This window comes from Cydia amplana, chromosome 4, assembly GCF_948474715.1.
Source record: "Cydia amplana chromosome 4, ilCydAmpl1.1, whole genome shotgun sequence".
In the NCBI taxonomy this organism is placed as follows: domain Eukaryota; kingdom Metazoa; phylum Arthropoda; class Insecta; order Lepidoptera; family Tortricidae; genus Cydia; species Cydia amplana.
In genome coordinates, this window is record NC_086072.1 from 20,527,369 (window position 1) to 20,547,417 (window position 20,049).

The window sequence follows — 20,049 nt, forward strand, 5'->3', positions numbered from 1 at the left end:
GATCATATCCAGATCAAAATCCATAAGCACAATTAGAATAAGCTCCTAAGTATGTAAATGTTCTTTCATTTAGTTGTAAAATCGGGTCAGCCTTTAAATTATGTTAAATCTTTGTTTAGAAAACGTACTTCTAAAGACGACTATTGGAGTTCACAAAAATACATTTCAAGTTTATTTTATGAATAATCATATAAAGGAAAGACATTGCTAAGTATCATCAATAAAAAGTCTGTTTTACCTTAAAGCACTTAATAAAATATGTAGGCGTATTAAATATTGTCCTAATAAGACTGCTTGTCATTCCAATAGGGCTCTGTCAGACTAAGAAGACTTATAAATACAACAATCTTTTGAGGGCTTAAAATAGTCAATAAGTTGATAGATGACACAAATATTGCGTTCAATTTATGAGCGAGATATGAACGAGACCTTAGAATTGGTCATTTTCAAATAGAATGACACAATGTAGGTACCTTATTTAATTATTATTCCTTATATCGACCGATAATTTCAAATAAGTACCTATTAGAGTCTGTGCGGAAAGAGAAGAGTCGTAGAATGTATTGGGCTTCATACATTCCACGACTCTTCTCTTTCCGCATAGACTCTACATAGTTTGACTGGTTTTCTACGGAACATTAATAATGACAAGACAGACGTCTGATGATTTTTTATGTCCCCAATATTTAATGATAATAATGATATTTAATTCACGGTGGACTCGTTCATATCATTAAACATGTGTACAAAACACGACAGTTTAAAGTGTTATGCCCCCAATAGTTGCCTTAAATATTTATTGCTAAAATAATTTTAGGAATCAAATATTGAAACGGCTGTCAGCAAACAAATTAATGTTTACCTGACATTTACAAGTAAGTACCTCTTGGACTACATTTTTGAAAGGTAGGTATACATGTGACTATACCTCATCAACTCCAATATGGAGTAAACTTAATCAGTAATATCCACAATCTAATAAGCTAACTCCGCACCCCAAGGTCTATAAGGTTTGGAGCTGTTCTGCGAATACTGGTTATGAGTAGGCTGGTGAGGATACGGAGTAGGATAATGAGGTACAGGGGGCGCGGGGTGGGGGCCTGCTGGAGGTGCTGGAGGGGCGGGGTAGTGGGGGTACGATGGAGGGGCGGATAGCGGAGCTGCTACAGCCATAGGTGCAGCAACAGTTGTCGTCGCTGTCGAGGTTGTTGCTTCAGGTCTTAGCTCCGTATAACCATGTTGAGTTTGAGCTTGGGGATGTACCGGTGTGGGGTATTGAGGGTATCCCCAGTTGGTGGATTTAGCTGCCAGTTCCCTTTGTGCCGCGAAGCACTGTAAATGGCTCATGAGGCGTAATCGCAAAGGGTCTTGGATGTCGAGGCCTTCGCAGCTGACGAGGTAGCGAGCCACCTCGGCCGCGCACTCTCTAAAGCCGATGCTGTGGTAGTCCATGGCGTATCGCTGGGGGTCGTACGCGAACGTGTCGAGACCTGTAAAGAAGGGGGGAGTTAGTTATGTTCGGTGTACGAGTTCTACTAAACGCTTCTACAGACGTAGCAACAATATCATGCGATTTTCGATTATTGCTGGCTAAGTAGGAGAAATGAACTCAATCGATCGACCAAATGCCGCAATGTACTTATTGCAAATCGCATGAAATTATCGGTGACGTTTGGAGAGGTTATAAAAGAGACATGCTTGGGTGAGCCAGACATAGTCGTTACTTTTTGTAAGTGCTGACCGTTACAGTAAAAAATATAAATTATGTGCATAGCTAAGTAATTATCATTTTCTGCACATGTATTTTTATTAGCTGCATAAAAATACTAAACTCAAGTTAACAGTCTATACCTTTACTTTTACCAACGATCTATACCTTTCGTCCAAAATATTGTTGTATCATTTTATCATTATTCTGATCACGATCACGAAGTTTATTGGTTGACAAATGTAGGGAAAAAATCTTAACTGAACAGGGAAATACCTCTCTAAGGCCAAGCGCGCACTACGATATTTGTCGTGGGATAATTTTGTCGCAGAAATGCAACGTATGTGTTTATAATTATGTCAGTGCGCGCAAATACGACAAAAATATGTATTACAGCGCGATTCTAAAATCGTGTCGCGAAAATTGAAATCGTAACCAGTGCGACGAATCCAACTCTTAGTACATGATTGGCCTAAATCAAATTTATTCCAACTTAATTAAAATTATATAAAGAGTGCAAGCTGGGTACGTTATGCATTTGCTACTAGCTCGTGGCTATTAAAACTAAGATCGTTTTAAGGGAGACAGTTTTTAACTTTTTATATGTATACTACTAACAAGATCCCTTTCCAGATGTTACCAGAATTTGCATATAAAAAGAAAACGAACAAAAACCAAATTCAAGAACTCTCAACCCTTACGCAACAAGTTCTAGAAAAGGACAAGAATATAAAAATCTAAAGATTAAAAAGAGAGGTTAGAAGTGTAACGGGACCCCTCCAGTTTCCGGACGTCTTCCGTACGGATGGCCAGGGTAAAATGAGCTCTGGTCCCCTTCCGATCAATGGGAGTTGGTATGTGTAAAAACAGGTTCATTGATGATTTGGGGGTCATGCGTGCTGGTCGGGGCAGTGGGCCACCGGGCCAGGGTGAGGTTTGGGGGCATTCCACAAAAAGATTTACTTTACGGGGACGTGACGCGTATGATATCTACTTTAATAGCCTGCAAAATTTGTATTAGTTATATACCGTTGAGTTAACAGCTAATAAGTTATCAAACTTTATCATACTTATCATGGTAAACATTGGCTACTTAGCATTGTCAGACGCGTTAAAAAATAGCGTCACATAGTAAAATCGTAAAAAAGTAACTCACTCACGTAAAAAGTAGCGGCCACTTTTCTCGATTGTCCCTTTGCGTGATTTGGAAATGGGATAGCTACGTTTAACTTTATGTTTTTGGCGAGATGTCGATGATAGGATATTTGAAGAATGTCAGATCAATGATAGGATATTTGAAGAATGTCAGATCAATGATAGGATATTTGAAGAATGTCAGATCAATGATAGGATATTTGAAGAATGTCAGATCAATGATAGGATATTTGAAGAATGTCAGATCAAAGAAAGATAGAGAGTTATAAACGGGACTATTTGCGTAAAAATAACATGTAAAAGTTTAAACCAATATTAAATAATGAGTCTAAAAAAAATAATGGGTAAAAATCTAAGTAAACTTATTCTAGGGAATTTGTAGTATATTAGGGTGTAAGTCTATATAAAATAGCAGTCACTTTGACTCTGACCTACAGAAAAAGCCCTGTAAAGTTCAAAAGTAATCTCAATTTAAATTGTAGTATTATGGGCTGACACTAATTCCTTTTATTGACCAATAAAAAGATCCCAGATTACATTTAAATTAAACTGCTAAGTGCCAAATTTGCTCAGGCTTATTAAATGATAACTCAAGGGTGAGTTTACGTAGGTTTGAATGGACATGTCTGACAAGCTTTGAAATTAATTATGGCAAAACAACGATTCAATTAGGTGAGGTTTTGTCATTTCTATTTTTGTTTTCGCGAACATTCCTTGGGTTTAAGTCTTTTTTTATGAGTCTTTATTAAACTGTAAGCCATATTAAGGTAATGGTAGAATATTAAGTTTAAAAATATATAAATAGGGCTACTTAACAAAATAGTTTGAGAAATAATGTAGGCTAGCAATATACTCGTAATATGCAAGATGCAGAACTTTTTAAAAACTTCCGAATTCTTTTGGGCACTTTAGTGAGAAAATTTTCATGCAAGTTTCCAGTTACAAAGTCCCCGTTTATATATATTAGAGATTATTTACTCAATGTTCTTGTTTCATTTGACATTTACGTCACTCATTTGCGTCTATTTCAAGTGTTACAGAAATCGAAACGAGCTGGCAATAAACGTGCAGAAAAAAAATTGAGTATTTTAATCATGAGAACTTTGTAATTTTTGAAAATTTCTTTGGCACGTTGCTAATGTAGGCTTATAAATTAAATGCGATTAATAACCACATGCTTTTGAATAATGATAATATTTTAATAGGTTACATTACTTCGAATCTCAGGTCGGGTCAAATAATGACAATGGATATTTCTTCATTTCATTTTATAAACTTTTTTACTGTATCCCCAAATTCCGAGTTAGTCTTTGTCCGCCTCTTCCTTCCTTAATATTGTTTGTTTTTTGGCGCGCAGGTGTGACAACCCTTGCATTAGAATATTTTCTGTGCCAAACTCGACCTTATTCCCAAGCAATAAGAACTTGAAACTAGGGCTGGCACAATTTCCGCTTGTCATTGTGTGGAATTGACGCGTGATCGTTTAATATGGATGTAGATTAGTAGTTTTTACTTGAGGAAAAGGGTGGTAAGGGTTGTACGTTGTTTCATATACTACATTTTCGTAGAATTGTGCTTCATAGAAAATGTTTCTCATATTATCATTTCATAGAATGATCAACTTCCAGTGCACTTACATTGTAGAAGCTGTATTTGTAGATTTTTAAAAGTTCAGAAAATTAATGTTTCGAAATTCATGTCATAAAATTTCAGGTCATATATTATTATTCCTTGTAATGTTAAGTTTATATAAAACTTGTTTCCAAGCCTGCATATTCATAGAATTTTGTTTCTCATTTTATTGACTTAATATTTTCATTTCATAGAAGGCTCAGTAACTCAATACTTACTTTGTCAAAAAATAAATCATAGATCTTTGCTGCACAGAACAGAACAGAACAGTTTGTTTCTGCGGGAGTCGCAGTTCTAACCTAACCTAACCTACATTTCTGGCAACAGTTTGTTTCCGCAGGGGTCGCAGTTCTAACCTAACCTGACCTATTTTTCTGGCAACAGTTTTTTTCTGCGGTGGTCGCAGTTCTAACCTAACCTAACCTACTTTTCTGGCAGCAGTTCGTTTCCGCAGGGGTCGCAGTTCTAACCTAACCTAACCTACTTTTCTGGCAACAGTTTGTTTCCGCAGGGGTCGCAGTTCTAACCTAACCTAACCTACTTTTCTGGCAACACTTTTTTCTGCGGTGGTTGCAGTTCTAACCTAACCTAACCTACTTTTCTGGCAACAGTTTTTTTCTGCGGGGGTCGCAGTTCTAACCTAACCTACTTTTCAGGCAACAGTTTGTTTCTGCGGAGGTCGCAGTTCTAATATTACAATTCTTTGCATTGAGTTCCTTTTCAATAAATTTAAATGGAGTGCATAAGTTCTGAAATAATAATATTTGAAAAGAAAATACTCTAACTAAATATTATATTAAACAATTCCTATGAAACAACAATCTATGAAATCTGTGTCTACGAAACAAGAATACACGAAACATAATTCTACTGTTTGATACGTTTCTAAATTTAAAAAGTTTGATAGTAATATACATTCAACTGAATTTCTGTGAAATATGTTTCAACCAAGTAAATAGTCTATGAAACAATAATATTGGAACTGAAAGTATATGATCCAAATAATATATGAAATAATTTCTGAGAAACGACATTCTATGAAATTTCTGTCTGTGAAATAGGGTGACACCGGGTGGTAAGGGGTAAAATGGAATAGTTATGTTAAAATTATTGTGCTGCGTAATTTGTACGACTTTTTACCATTAGTTATCTATTTTTAGAATGTAGATTAAGCTGCAGAGATAACTGACCCTGCATAGAAACGTGCTTGCCGGGGGATTCAGTTATCTATGCTACTTACTGTACGTGTAGCTTAAAGGTTTAACCTAAAATATTATTATGTTGTTAGGCATATTTTAATTTATGTCTATCATCGAGGCTTAAGCTTACTTCGTGCCAAGTTTCTTGAAAATGAGTTAAGTGGGCGTTTAGCCGTATTTAAAGGGTAATAGACAGATCGTGAACAGATCCTTAATTTTCGCATTAATATGAGTGAAATTACGTAATAGTACGGTTTTTCATTAGCCACTCAGTTGCTTTTGGATTTCAAAAATTGTAGCGTAAATTGCTTCGCGTTTTTAAGCCAATGTCCGCGCGATGCAGTGTTTTATTGAAAAATTAATTAATTGGCGTCTAATGAACCATTTGCTATGATTTTTTTACACAGAATAGTTAATAAAACAAGGAATCTGATTCCGTTGCTTAATGTATGGGTAATTAAAATAAAAATAATTATAAAAAATGCGTAAACTTGACACACTAAAAAAGTCGAAACCTTCAAGCAGAGATGTATTTAAAAAAAAAAACTAAAGCGATAACACCTATTTTTTAGTATCGTAAAAAAAAGTAGATTAGTTCTTCTTTTATTTAGTACCAAATACCATATAAGTGTATATTAAAAATCCTTAAATAAACATCATTTCATTTTATGACACGTCACGCAAGAAATACGCAGGACGGATCGAAATGTTTCGTTGATTCATGATGTATTTTTGAATGGTTAAAGAGACTCAAGTACGGAAATATAGTTCTAATAAGAACAAGTAACTAATAATCTTTAATTAGAATAGTCACAGTTTGCAATTATCGCTTTCATTACGATTTTACAAGTAAATAACAAGAAAGTATTACGTACCACCGCAGTTTCGGGTTCTTTTGCCGATCAAAAACAACACAATATCACATTTTCACTATAAATTTTTCACATCATTAATCACAGAATGTTAGAACAAAACCATATTACACAAAAGAAAACTGCTAAATACGGAATTACACTAATTTAAACGTAAATAAACAAAGCCGATATAAAAACACCCGCAACACCTGATCCGACGCCGGTAGGACTGGCCGCCATGTTGAAAAAATGGCCGCCGCTGGTGATTAGGGTCGGGGCACACAGAGTGCGTTAGGCACAGGTAGGTCCAGCATTCGAAAAAGTATGCAGACATTATTTTCAGTCACCGTCATATTCTTATCTACGTTATTTAAGGTACTTTTCCTTCATGTGACATAGTCTGGGGACACCCTGTATATGACCATGCACTAATAAAAGATATACCAATAACCATGTGCAAATAATGTCAGGTTTCCCCAAAACACAATCTTAGTAGTTGAAACATTAGTAGGAACACATAACAAGAATGTACCACACGGGCACGCAAAGCGTCTAGTGTGCCTCATGCCTTACGACGTCCGAGCGAGACGTTCGCTAAATTGCTTTTGGTAGCTAGAGTTACCAGCCGCCCGGCACATACTTACAATTGTTTCTTTCGCTAATCCTGTATAACATATCACAGGTTTAAATGATTTTATGATTATAAATGAAACTTTATATTTAGACTATTTAAATAACAATATTTTATTTGAAAAATATGACTTATTCTTCAAAGTCTTATCTTATTTCAATCGCAAGTAACCGAAAAAAATCACCGTTTAACTACTTTGAAGTGAGATAGTAATTCATAATTCTACATTAGAACTGAAATATACATTCTATCTGTTAGTTAGATAAATACATAATCGTTTGGTATAAAATTTAGATAGTAAAAGAGTAATTAAAAATACTTACGGCATTTTTAAAACACCGACCACTTTTCCGCAACTTCACTTTCGCACAACTTTGAAACCGACAGCTGTTTAAAATATTTTTATTTTATCATGTTGGCTAATTTTTTTTTTCTGTATTGCCATGTTATTTGTCTATGCTCGGAACATAGTTTAAACCGCTTCTAAGCCGCCACTCACAGATAAAAAATCAAAAATCGTACAATGGTCGTCTGGTAGCTCTGGCTACCAGAAGCAATTTGTAGGCGTTCAAAGTTGGTAGCTCTAGTTACCAGAAGCAACTGAGTGGTTAGACGCGGTGAGGATGCAACAGTTATAAACGCTAAGATTTTAATAAGAAGAGAGTACCAATTTTGACGTGTTGGTTACAGGCCCCTTGACGAGGGCATAAAGGGCCTCACCACAGAACAACCCTAGTACGGTTACGTCGAGATTGGACGTTTCCTTTAGGGCTCTACCCTCTTTGCGGTTAAGGGCCCTTTGCTCTACATGTTACAGTCAGTATGCCTAAGTGCAATTAATAGTAGGTGTGTTACTCGTTTCACCTAAGGTCCAAAGATGAGTGAACCGAGATTGGTTTTTGCTAAGCTCTGCTTTTATAAACCAGATATTTTAGTAGAGATTGATTGGTATATTTTCTACCCAATCAGGGCGGCCGTCCCACCACGTCAAAAACGTATTTTTTCGGAAAAATTATATTTAATTTGGTGACTGGTCTGGCCTAGTGGGTAGTGACCCTGTCTGTGAAGCTGCGGTCCTGGGTTCGAATCCCGGTAAGGGCATTTATTTGTGTGATGAGCACAGATATTTGTTCCGGAGTCTTGGGTGTTTATGTATTTGTGTGTATTATATTTATATCGTTTTCTGAGTACCCACAACACAAGCCTTCTTGAGCTTACTGTGGGACTTAGTCAATCTGTGTAAGAATGTCCTAAAATATTTATTTATTTATTTGACATTTGCGGCAATAATGCAGTATGCAGCATTACAGTTGAACCGCTACAATACTGCTGTCGTACCTAATACTGGTGTCGTCTGATTCTAAATAGAATCTTTAAGATCAATTAGGCATTTGAAGCCATTTTAGACATAATTAAACTTTCGCAACCGCGTACTTTCTGTTTACATAAGTATTCTTTGAACAATTAATTCAGCATTGCCATTGGAATATAATCAAATATTTAAACACTGACATGTACCTTTATCTTTCAAAACATTTGCAAATAAAAAAAGCTGTAGGTACCTACAGTTTTTATTATATTAACAAAAAGCCAAAAAGGGTGATAGAAAAAGCATTAATTTAATTATTTCGGATAAAAGCGATAGCCAAAAGGGATAGTAACATTTTTATCAGATTCTTTATTCAATAAGGCTTTCTTTTGTCATATTCTTCGGACTGAAATTTGGGTCCATTTATTATATTAATTTCTATTAATAGTTTCGAGGCTAAGACATCTGTAGTCTAACATTACTTATACGTAGGTTTAAAACAGTTTTCTGATATTACTAAAAGCATGCCATTAGACAATTCTTAAGTCAATATTAACTTTGACATAAAGTCATGCTTTCAACAAACATAACTAGTGGAAATTTTTAAAATATACCTACCTGAAATAAGTTACCAAAAATATATTTGTTTCCACGGGGGAAATTAATTCGATTTGATAGCTGTTGGTCTTCTTAATAACACCATACGATCTTTAGTACGACTTTATGCAAAAACCAATATTTTTAGGGTTCCGTACCCAAAGGGTAAAAACGGGACCCTATTACTAAGACTCCGCTGTCCGTCCGTCCGTCTGTCACCAGGCTGTATCTCACGAACCGTGATAGCTAGACAGTTGAAATTTTCACAGATTGTGTATTTCTGTTGCCGCTATAACAACAAATACTAAAAACAGAATAAAATAATGATTTAAGTGGGGCTCCCAAACAAACGTGATTTTTGACCGAAGTTAAGCAACGTCGGGCGGGGTCAGTACTTGGATGGGTGACCGTTTTTTTGCTTGTTTTGCTCTATTTTTTTTGATGGTGCGGAACCCTCCGTGCGCGAGTCCGACTCGCACTTGGCCGGTTTTTTTTTAATATTCTGCACAATAAAACTAGTTTACAAGTGAAATCCCACTCTAATCCGAGTTTCCCATACAAACAATTCGCAAGGGCTATCATCCCCGCTGGGACAGGGTGGGGCGGGTCGTTCCCACGGACGTAGGTTCGACCCCGGACTGTGATAAGATAACTGCAATATGGTCATTATAGTCAATTTTTACATATTGAAGGGCGAGTGAAAGATATAGATAAGGCAGATTTCAATATGGTTAGGTATTGGTTAGGGGTAAGGTTTTTAAATATGTAGATATGTACCTATATTTAAGTAGGTATTGAATTAAACTTTCAAAATGTTTATTATTATTAATTAAACTAAAACGATACTTATTAAAGCACCATTAGCACGAAACGTCATAGGTGCTTAGTTTTAAATTATTTTTAAATATTATAATTTTTAATATTTAATATTTTTAATATTTAATAAAATCAAATTAATTTGATATAAGTACGCGATTACGTCGCTTTCTTAAAAGTAGGAGATTTACTCAGCAAAATTCATATCGACATAAATAATGAACATAAGGTGCAATGTTTAGCATGACTTTAAAAAAATACATTAAAAAAACTTGTCTTTGAAATTATAATTGGTAAAATAATCTATTATTTCCGGACTGCCCATCTCAAGTTCCCAGCTTCACACGACAAAAAAGCGCTAAACCTAAACGCTATAACCTCAAAATGTAACTTTAAACGCTTTTGAATTGTATTTCCCGCTTTAATGAACCCATTGTTGACCGCGATGGCCCTTTAATGGACCCCAGGGTCTCAGGTAGGCACCTGGCGGTAGAAAAGTAGAAAAAACCAGGAAGTGTGACCATATGTGGGCATTTTTTCTAAGGGGACAAGAAGTTTGTGGTCGGGTGTTTTTGAAATGGATAAAGATAAAAGATAAAGATAAAAGATTTTTATTCGTGACGTTCACAAAACATGTACGAACATGTACAGACAACAACAGCAAGAACAGAAGAGAACAATAAGTGTGCATCACGAAATGGACCCAACTCAGCATAATGCTAGCTATAAAGCCAGCGCTGGTCTTCCGTAGGGCCCATTCGGTGATGCCACGACAGATAACACAAAAAAAGATACATATTAAAACATTTGAAAAAGATACACAGAAGAAGTAAATAAGAAAACAGAGAATACAAAAAATTATACATGAAAACGAATTATGAATACAAACAAAACAAAAAGAAAAGAAAAACATAAACATAGACAAAAATTTATAATAGACGAGAAATTATGAACGCGACCATACCATGCGTCAACGCTTGCCTGCAACTGCTAGCGCCAGCGGCGACGTGCGAAACTAAAACTGCATAAGCATGGCATGGCATGGTCGCACCATGGGAAAAGTTAAACTAGAAGATGGACAACACAATATTAAGTGGGCGTAACAAACTCATTACCGCGAGTGTCACTAATCCTGTTCAGCCACATCAAGTAACGGCAATACAGTACAGCTGGCTGTCTATGAGTTCTGCGACATAGCATACAAAACGTAATCCTAACCTAAACTTAAAATTAATAGAAATGATAATAGAAGCGATATGGCAAAGCAAAAGGGACAAAAAACGAACGGTAAGTCTATATAAATACGAGAGACAAAACAAGTTATATGCAACTAGTGTCATGACTCAAAGTTAAGATAAGGATGAGTGATTGATTTGGTGGAGGTAAATCCATACTTTAGGGTAGAATACTTTGATTACTAATGGTTATTTTGGTATGAGGTGATGATGTATTTCGGTGAAGGAAAACATCGTGAGGAAACCGGACTAATTCCAATAAGGCCTAGTTTACCCTCTGGGTTGGAAGGTCAGATGGCAGTCGCTTTCGTAAAAAACTAGTGCCTCCGCCAATTCTTGGGATTAGTTGCCAAGCGGACCCCTAGGCTCCCATGACAACGCGAGGAAGATGAAGATGATGTTATAATGTATTCCTAATCACCTTAAAAAGGGTGATTGATTATTATGTTTATATGGAATTATAATATATATGTGTGTGTGTGTCATGTTCAGTTGAAACAATCAAAGCACGTACAGTCACAAATATAGCTTATATTAAAAACTAATTACTCAACACTGTATACAAAATATCGTAAAATTTTCGTTCGCCCGATGTAGAAACAGCTCTATTCTATAAAACGCCATCTAGCGTTCTATTTGGTAACCTTTACATTATGTATGAGAAATCGGCACATTAATATTAACGTAATGTGTGATTTTGAAACAAGAACATAAAATTTGTTGCTTGTTGTTTGCTTTGAGTACCTAAACGTTGTAATTTTACAAGCAATTACGAACAAAATGAATTTCACCCCACAAAGTCACCTTTAACTGTCTTAATAAAATTATTCCCCTGTGACATATTATGTCCTTTAATTTTCATTTTCTTTAATCATTGATATTTAACGTTGTGTGCTTGTAATTCCTAATTACATACTAAATAAGTCTACTCACTGAGCAATTATACATATTAATACATCTCTAATGATAATTTGATTAACTATATACATATTCAATTTAACACCTCTAAATATTTTTATATTATAGTTTTTGTATCTTTGTGTTTTTTTTTTAATACTACATATTATTATAGTTTTTTTTTATAATTCAACATTTAGAGACTTTATACATCTCTATGTAATATTTTAGTTTGATTTGATATTTGCGGCTTAGATGTATTTTATAATTGCTGATATGTTTTTTTTTTGCTTGTATGTAAATTCCATGTTGACGTGTAAAAGTGCCCTTGTGGCCTATTTGCTGAATAAATGTTGATGTTTGATGTTTGAAAAATTTTGACTGACAATATTTGTTAGCAACGATTATCAAAATCAGAATATTTTGTAATTCAAGCAGTTACTTCATTGTAAAACCTGTGTACCTACTTTATCCATATAATGGAAATACTAAAATAAAATCGAAATCATCCGTTTTCATTAATATCATATGAAAGATTCCTGAAATTTCCGAGAACATTTCAAACTTTATTAAAACTTTCCGCAACTCGCATTTGCGAGGAGATTACGATGTTATTTGTAATCTTCTTCAATGGCATACCTATGTGCATCCCGTAGACTGGCCGTTTTAATATTCCTGGTTTTTTTTTCAACCGAAACGAACCGCCAAGGTATTGGCCTTTAACCATAAAGACAATACACATGTGTTACGGCGTCAACCGAACCGCGACCTAACCGCAAAATCTGGCTAACCGCACTTCCCGACATTATTGTACAAATTAAATTAGTGAATTAGTGAAATAACATTACAGGAAGGAAGAGCAATTTCCTAATTAAGTAGATAATGGCTTTTTCCTCTTCTCGTGTTTAATTTTGAAATTAAGATACGAAAAACGAAAAATATTGAAGAGAATAATTGATTTGCACAGTCAAGCATCTTGTTTTAATGAGAAGATAACATGATCTTAGAAAATAGGCTTTTTAGATTTTTTTAAGATGTCCCAGTAATTGTTGAAACATTTGGGCACGCTAAAAAAATGCCAATCCATTTGATATGTTGTGACATTTTTCCATAAGCTATAACTTTACAATGATTTCTATGACCATCCTGAAACCGTATCGAATCTTAACACATAACAAATTGACAAAATACCGCCCAAAAAAGCACCTAAACATCAAGTTCACTTTTGAATTCAATTAGAACTTTAACGCTACGAAACGTAGTATTTTAATACAAAAACGATGGTTGTTACGACCTTTTTGCCGCTGTAGTGGTCGAACATTGCCACCTGTCGGATGCGGAAGCGGGCCGTGGGAACACGGAACTGCGCGGGCGCACCGCGCGGCGATCTCCCGATGTGCGGGCGCAGCGGCGTTTACGAAGGGACGTATGTGCAAGGAACAATCGTGGCGGTTACGCCGATTTGAGAGCGTTGGTAGTTAAGGAATTTTGGGTGTCGACTAGTATGGTTATATTTCGAAAAAAAAAAAAACAGTTAAAACCTGCTCAAGACGATTCTGAAAGAACCACGCTAACATCGTATACGATTTTTCATACATACCTATAGGTATGTATGAAAAATCGCTTGAAAACAATTTGCAGAGTAAAATTTCGTATTTCCCAACAACGAACATACTTATTATGGGAGATTATGGCTTGAAATATCTATTAAAACCTTCCTAGATATAAATGCATTATATGTAAAATTTAATAAAATAAATGATTATATGCAGTAAAAAAAATATATTCAATTATTAAAACCAAAATAATGATCGACATAAATGGTAAATTTTCCTAATTTCTATTATACGCAACATAAAAAACTAACCTCAAATGAACATTCATTTCTAAATTAAATTGTTTTTTTTTTAAACCACGCCACAACTAATGAAAGTATTTATCACGCTTCAAAACACAGTAATTTTGAAAGTTATACAAGATTATCAACAAATTTTATCAACGCGCTTGGAAATTAAGATTCTTCAAAGTTTTGAATATTTTACATAATTTGAATGCTTACATTTATGAGAAATTAATTTACAAGTCATTATTCCGTTATCTTCGAGGTTTCGATGTTTGAGACAAATACTTGACACCAAATGTATTTATAGATAAGACAGCCTACTAAAAGGCCTAAAATACCTAATTATTGAAGAGACTTTTTGGTGTGTCAAAAATCTTAACTCCAATTTGTCTTGCAAATTGCCCAAATTCAAGATTTTAATTTCCTAGAAGATGCAAAGGATTATAACAATATAGTCTAATATCTAATACCATATACGTAAGTTAAATAATTGAATATACGCGAGATACGCTCCAATTAAACACGACTTATTGATCTTATAAAATACTCGTTAGTCGGATTAATACACTTTTTGAGAACAATGAAAAGAAACTTACTTTCATTAAATTCACTCAACGTAGATCTTAAAAGTAACAGTTACGAAAAAGTTGCAACTTTTCAATAGACAGGATAACGGAACGGTTACTTTTGCTTTTTTACGATTTTTATTAAGTTTTTAGCCAACCGTTAAATCTTTTATTGATTTGGAGGAAAAGGAAATGAGTTGTTGAGTGAATGAATGGAGAGTGAGTGACAGATCTCGGGACTTGGACGGAATAGCGGTTTTTGAAGTATTATTTTTATTCCGGATGCTTTTATGTTTTTTAAATAAGTAATACTTTTTATCTACAATGGAAATTTCCCGAGGAACTGTGACCCATATTACGACTGGTTTAAAATTGACAATGGTAATTTCCCGAGGAACTGTGACCCATTTTACGACTGGTTCAAAATAAACAAGCTATTTACGTAGGTTAGAACTTATAATTGGACTTAGATACCAATAATGAAGTAAAGTTTGCAACGGTAAACTTGAAAGTGTTTGTACCGGCCTATAGTTGGATTGGAACCACACTGTAGAATGGCGATGCGAGCAGGGTACGTGTCGCCGCGGGGTTTTGAGCAAACGCTCGCATGCTACTCGCCTGCGCTGACCGAAAATGAAGTAAACATGTCTTTTTGCGCCACAATAACGTCCAGTTAAGAAGTCAGACGTCAAATCTGTTTAAAGGAGGCGTATTCATTCACCACGCACACAAGGCGCTAGCTACTTTTTACTACCGTTGCGCGAGTGTTAGTAAATGTGGAGAGGAACGAGCGGCGACACCGGTTCCGATACTAACTGTGCGCGATAGCCATTCTAACCTCTTTAATATGTTCTGTGATTGGAACTAATCCGCAGCTAATTTTAGAAACCAGGATAATTCTTATAACCTCTAGCATCCCACGATGCTACGCGTTATAATCCGGTTACACAGTTTCACTTTGTCCTATATGATTGTCGTGGTTTCCAACCTCCGTGGCGACCAACTGACTGACTACATATTTGGAACTACGGACATTTAAATTCAAAATTAGACATGACAACGACACGACAAAATAAGATCAGTTCACGACGGACAGCCACCAAGAACAGACAGACTGTTCAATGATTTCAATGAATTTTAGACAAAACGGAATCGAAGTTACCTATGCTAAGGGCCACTTGCACCATCCCACTAACCCGGGGTTAACCGGTTAAACCGTTACCCCAGTGTCAAAGCGCAAGGTTGCAAGCCCTGGATGGGTTAGTGAACGGTGCAAGTGGCCCTTAGTATCTAAGTCTGCATTCAGCGTTCATGATTCACAAAATTCTTCAGCTTTCTGGGCACTTGGTGCTGGTGAAAGAAACAGCCTTACCTTTGGCATGTATCATCTTCAGATGGTCCACAGTCAACTGCAGTATCTCAGCTTTCTCCAGCTTGGCGCTGCCCTGTTTCTCACAGGCTGCTGGGACAAGCCTCTTCAGCTCGGTAAGGGAGGTGTTGATGCGATCGCGTCGCTTCTTCTCGATGACGCCTCGGCGGCGCTTGCGCGTCATGAGTTGACAGGAATCGCCGCCGGGAGAACTGTAGAATAAAAAAATCTTAAATTATTGACTGAAGTAGGTGTGTGTGTGTGTTACGTACGAAATGTTAATGTTAAAAAATGTATATAGTTAGATAATAAGAAGTTATTTCGTACGCCAAACGGCACATCATGGCTGTTCCTTAGAATAGTTATCACCTATTTATGTACCTGTGATGAACGAGTAAAGAATTGATTGATTGATTGATTGAAACACGTGACTAAGGCCTTCTGATAAATTCAAATATTTTGAAAAATCCCTGAAAAATCTTGTTAAAAACATCAAAATGAAAGTAAAGAATGTGTGACAGGATTATAGCAAGTGGAAATCCATGATAGCACGTGAATATAAGCATTATCTGTTTTCCGGAGTGATAGGGGTTTAGCGTCGGATTTATAAAAGCTTACTTTGTAGAATACTTATAAGTAACAAAATTATGACAAAAAGCTTCGGCAAAAAGTTTTTAAACTTTACAATATCAAGAGTAGTGAATTTCGAGGATGATTACGGATAGTTTAAATAAATACTGACTTAAAATCAATCGACATCAATTATTTAGTAAAATGCATTTATTTTGGACTGTTTACACATTTTTCATTATAAAATACGAAAACATAGGTACATCAACAATGAACATTTCTGTTTCCTTTAACTTTTCTGCTTGATAAAAAAAGCGGCCAAGTGCGAGTCGGACTCGCCCATGAAGGGTTTCGTATTTAGGGGATTTATGACGTATTAAAAAAAAAACTACGTACTAGATCTCGTTCAAACCAATTTTCGGTGGAAGTTTGCATGGTAATGTACATCATATATTTTTTTAGTTTTATCATTCTCTTAATTTAGAAGTTACAGGGGGGGGGGGGCACACATTTTACCACTTTGGAAGTGTCTCTCGCGCAAACTATTCAGTTTAGAAAAAAATTATATTAGAAACCTCAATATCATTTTTGAAGACCTATCCATAGATACCCCACACAAACCCATACGGGTTTGATGAAAAAAAATTTTTTGAGTTTCAATTCTAAGTATGGGGAACCCATTTATTGTTTTTTTTTCTATTTTTGTGTGCAAATCTTAATGCGGTTTACAGAATACATCTACTTACCAAGTTTCAACAGTATAGTTCTTATAGTTTCGGAGAAAAGTGGCTGTGACATACGGACGGACAGACGGACAGACAGACATGACGAATCCATAAGGGTTCCGTTTTTTGCCATTTAGCTACGGAACCCTAAAAAGTGCTTCAGTGAACATTGCTAAAAAGAAACACGTAACATAGAGCCGCTTAGTTTTCGTAGCCACGTAGCTCTTCGGTCGTAGCACTCTATGTAGAGCGACGAACTCTTATTGGAATTTATTTTGCAGATCTACATTTATTTTATTAACTTACCTCACGAGCTGAAATTAGGTATCAATTTTCTTTCCATTCACGATGACAAAAAATACTATTTTTATTTGATTGTAAGTAGCCATTTCAATATAAGTATGTCTAAGCTTTTAAATAGCCTTCCAGGATAGCAAAAAATCTAGGTGGTTAAATGTGACGTCCCACGGGTAAAGGTACCTTATGGCGGTTGGCGCCTACGCTATTATTAACGCCGCTCCAATACAATTGCGGTGCTATGCAACGTAAGCGCCAAGTGCCATAATACCTTTTCTCGTGGAACGTCACAAATAATTATGTACAATGTTATTTCGATTAGACTCGAAAGTAACACGAAAGAATTATTTTTTGTACTTCCTTTTGTCACCATCAATGGTATATCATTATTCGTACCTCACAAAGAGAGTCTGACCACGCTAACGCTGCATCACATTTGCAAAGTGTGAAATGTCATCAGTAGTATCAAATTTATGTGAAAATATTACGTTTATTATGACACTACTCGCTTTGTTCTGTTCAAGTTGGTGCATAGTTAGCATTGACGGGCTCTATCTTGGTTTTTGTATGGTAATATCACCACATAGTATAAAACAAAGTCGCTTCCCGCTGTCTGTCTGTCCCTATGTATGCTTAGATCTTTAAAACTACGCAACGGATTTTGATACAGTTTTTTAATAGATAGAGTGATTCAAGAGGAAGGTTTATGTATAATTTGTTAACCCGTGCGAAGCCGGGGCGGGTCGCTAGTAATAAGATAAAGCTATGTACTCACGTGGCGTCTTTACTGCTCTCCTCCGAGAACGCATCATCCTCGCTCTCAGAATGCGCGCGTTTGCTCCTGGGAGCCGGGACCGCCGCCGGCGCAGGCGCAGGCGGCCAGTAGCCCCACTGCTGCTGTTCCATCTGGCGGTGGTGGTAATCCATGTTCGGAGACAGGTTGGAACACGTTAGTTAAGTCACTGGTTGTTTACAGGCATTGGTTGGTTGACAAGTTATTTTAGTCACTTGGTTTAGTTAGGTCACTTCTTGCTCACAGGCATTGGTTGGTTGACAAGTTGTTTTAGTCACTTTTTGTTACTTAGTTTAGTTAAGTTACTGGTAAGAACTAATATTTATTTAATAAAGAATAAATAAATAATAAAAAAACAGTTACTGGTTGTTCATAGGCATTGGTTGGTTGACAAGTTATTTCAGGTTGGAACACGTTGATACTTAGTTTAGTTAAGTCACTGGTTGTTCACAGGCATTGGTTGGTTGACAAGTTGTTTAAGTCACTTTTTGTTACTTAGTTTAGTTAAGCCACTGGTTGTTCACAGGCATTGGTTGGTTGACAAGTTATTTTAGTCACTTTATGTTACTTAGTTTGGTTAAGTCACTGGTTTTTCACAGACATTGATTAGTTGATAAGTGATTATAACTTTTAAAGATATTTTAAATGTTGATAATCTTGGTGATATATTTAATTCACGTTAGTTTTACGAGTCACTGATTATCACTGTTATTATCTAGTTTATAAAAACGCTGTCGATTTTAGTCGCTTTTAAAGTTAAATTGTTTAAACATGTCTAAGTTTTACAAGTTCTCTTACACTAGTTGAAAGAACTGAAAATGTTTAACAATTTACTTCGAACTGTTTATCCTTCAGACTTGCATAGTTTTTCATAGAAAGAATGAATTAAAACTTTCGATGACAAGTAACTCAAAATGTGAGTTACGATCACTGAAAACACTTTCAAACTTCGATTCTTCAGTCACTTAACTCCTTGAAACTTTACAGTAAGTAGATCATAATTTTCTCAAAATTAATTATCGTCCAAAATCTAAAGGTCACTTAAGTTTCCGCAAGTAGGTCACGTTTCTTTATACGCGCGTCTGTATCAGACACGTGCGCGCGCGCCGACGTCGTCGCGGAGTGTGGCGCCGCGTGCGGCCGTGTGCCGCCACCCTTCGCCCATTTATTAAAAAAAAACGTTTAACCACCAACACCCTTATTGGAGTTTCAACTTTACCGCCAACATATTAAGGTTGAAGATGGTAAATATTTTTTTGTGGAATTGGTGTGCTTTGGTTTTTAGAATGCACGCGGACGTATGCACTCGCCTTTATAACGACTTTGTTACGCTACCGCTTTGCTAGATTAATTTAAACTATATTGCAATGATATAAGGCTTGTTGTGATGGTAAATATAATTTTGTAAATATGAAAATTGGCAATGTTACATTCAGCGTTTAAATACGCTATTTTGAGCTTTGTATTAATAGTGTAAAGGAGGTTTTAATCGCAAGTGGAGATCAAATACCGTTCGAACTATGCTTAGAGTTTTACTCATCATTTCCGCTTTTAATTATAACTTCTAAATACCTATAAATAAAGTTGAAATTGGCTTGTATTTATTAGTTTTGGGGGATATAATAGCCACGTGTCAGGCGGACGGTGGGAAATGAAGAAGCAATTAGGAAATGCAATTTTATTCCGAGTTGTTGGTGTGAATGCATGGGGGATGTATGGGGTTGCATGGGAGCGTGGGAGGATTAACTTGCTATATGGTAAATAGGGGTAAAAAGCTAGTTGAGTTACAATCGCCTTGAGTGCTTTTTTAATAGCGTACCCTTGTTTAAAGATGATGTGAAAGGGACTTGATT

At 35.9% G+C, this 20,049-nt stretch overlaps 1 protein-coding gene and 1 long non-coding RNA gene across 2 annotated transcripts in view; one reads left to right on the plus strand and one right to left on the minus strand.

The window, feature by feature from the left end:
* LOC134647428 (uncharacterized) overlaps positions 1-16,995 on the plus strand; it is a 150,255-nt gene extending 133,260 nt beyond the window's left edge. The window contains exon 3 of the long non-coding RNA XR_010096827.1: positions 16,743-16,995. This is a non-coding gene — a long non-coding RNA (uncharacterized LOC134647428). The remainder of the gene's footprint in view (positions 1-16,742) is intronic.
* LOC134647400 (hairy/enhancer-of-split related with YRPW motif protein-like) lies at positions 950-18,343 on the minus strand. Its single transcript, XM_063501750.1, has 3 exons — positions 18,179-18,343; positions 15,815-16,023; positions 950-1,490 (listed from the first exon to the last, which is right to left on the minus strand). The coding sequence occupies exons 1-3, from the start codon at positions 18,328-18,330 to the stop codon at positions 976-978; spliced, it is 876 nt and encodes a 291-aa protein (XP_063357820.1). The 5' UTR covers positions 18,331-18,343; the 3' UTR covers positions 950-975.
* Between the last annotated feature and the right edge of the window lie 1,706 nt (positions 18,344-20,049).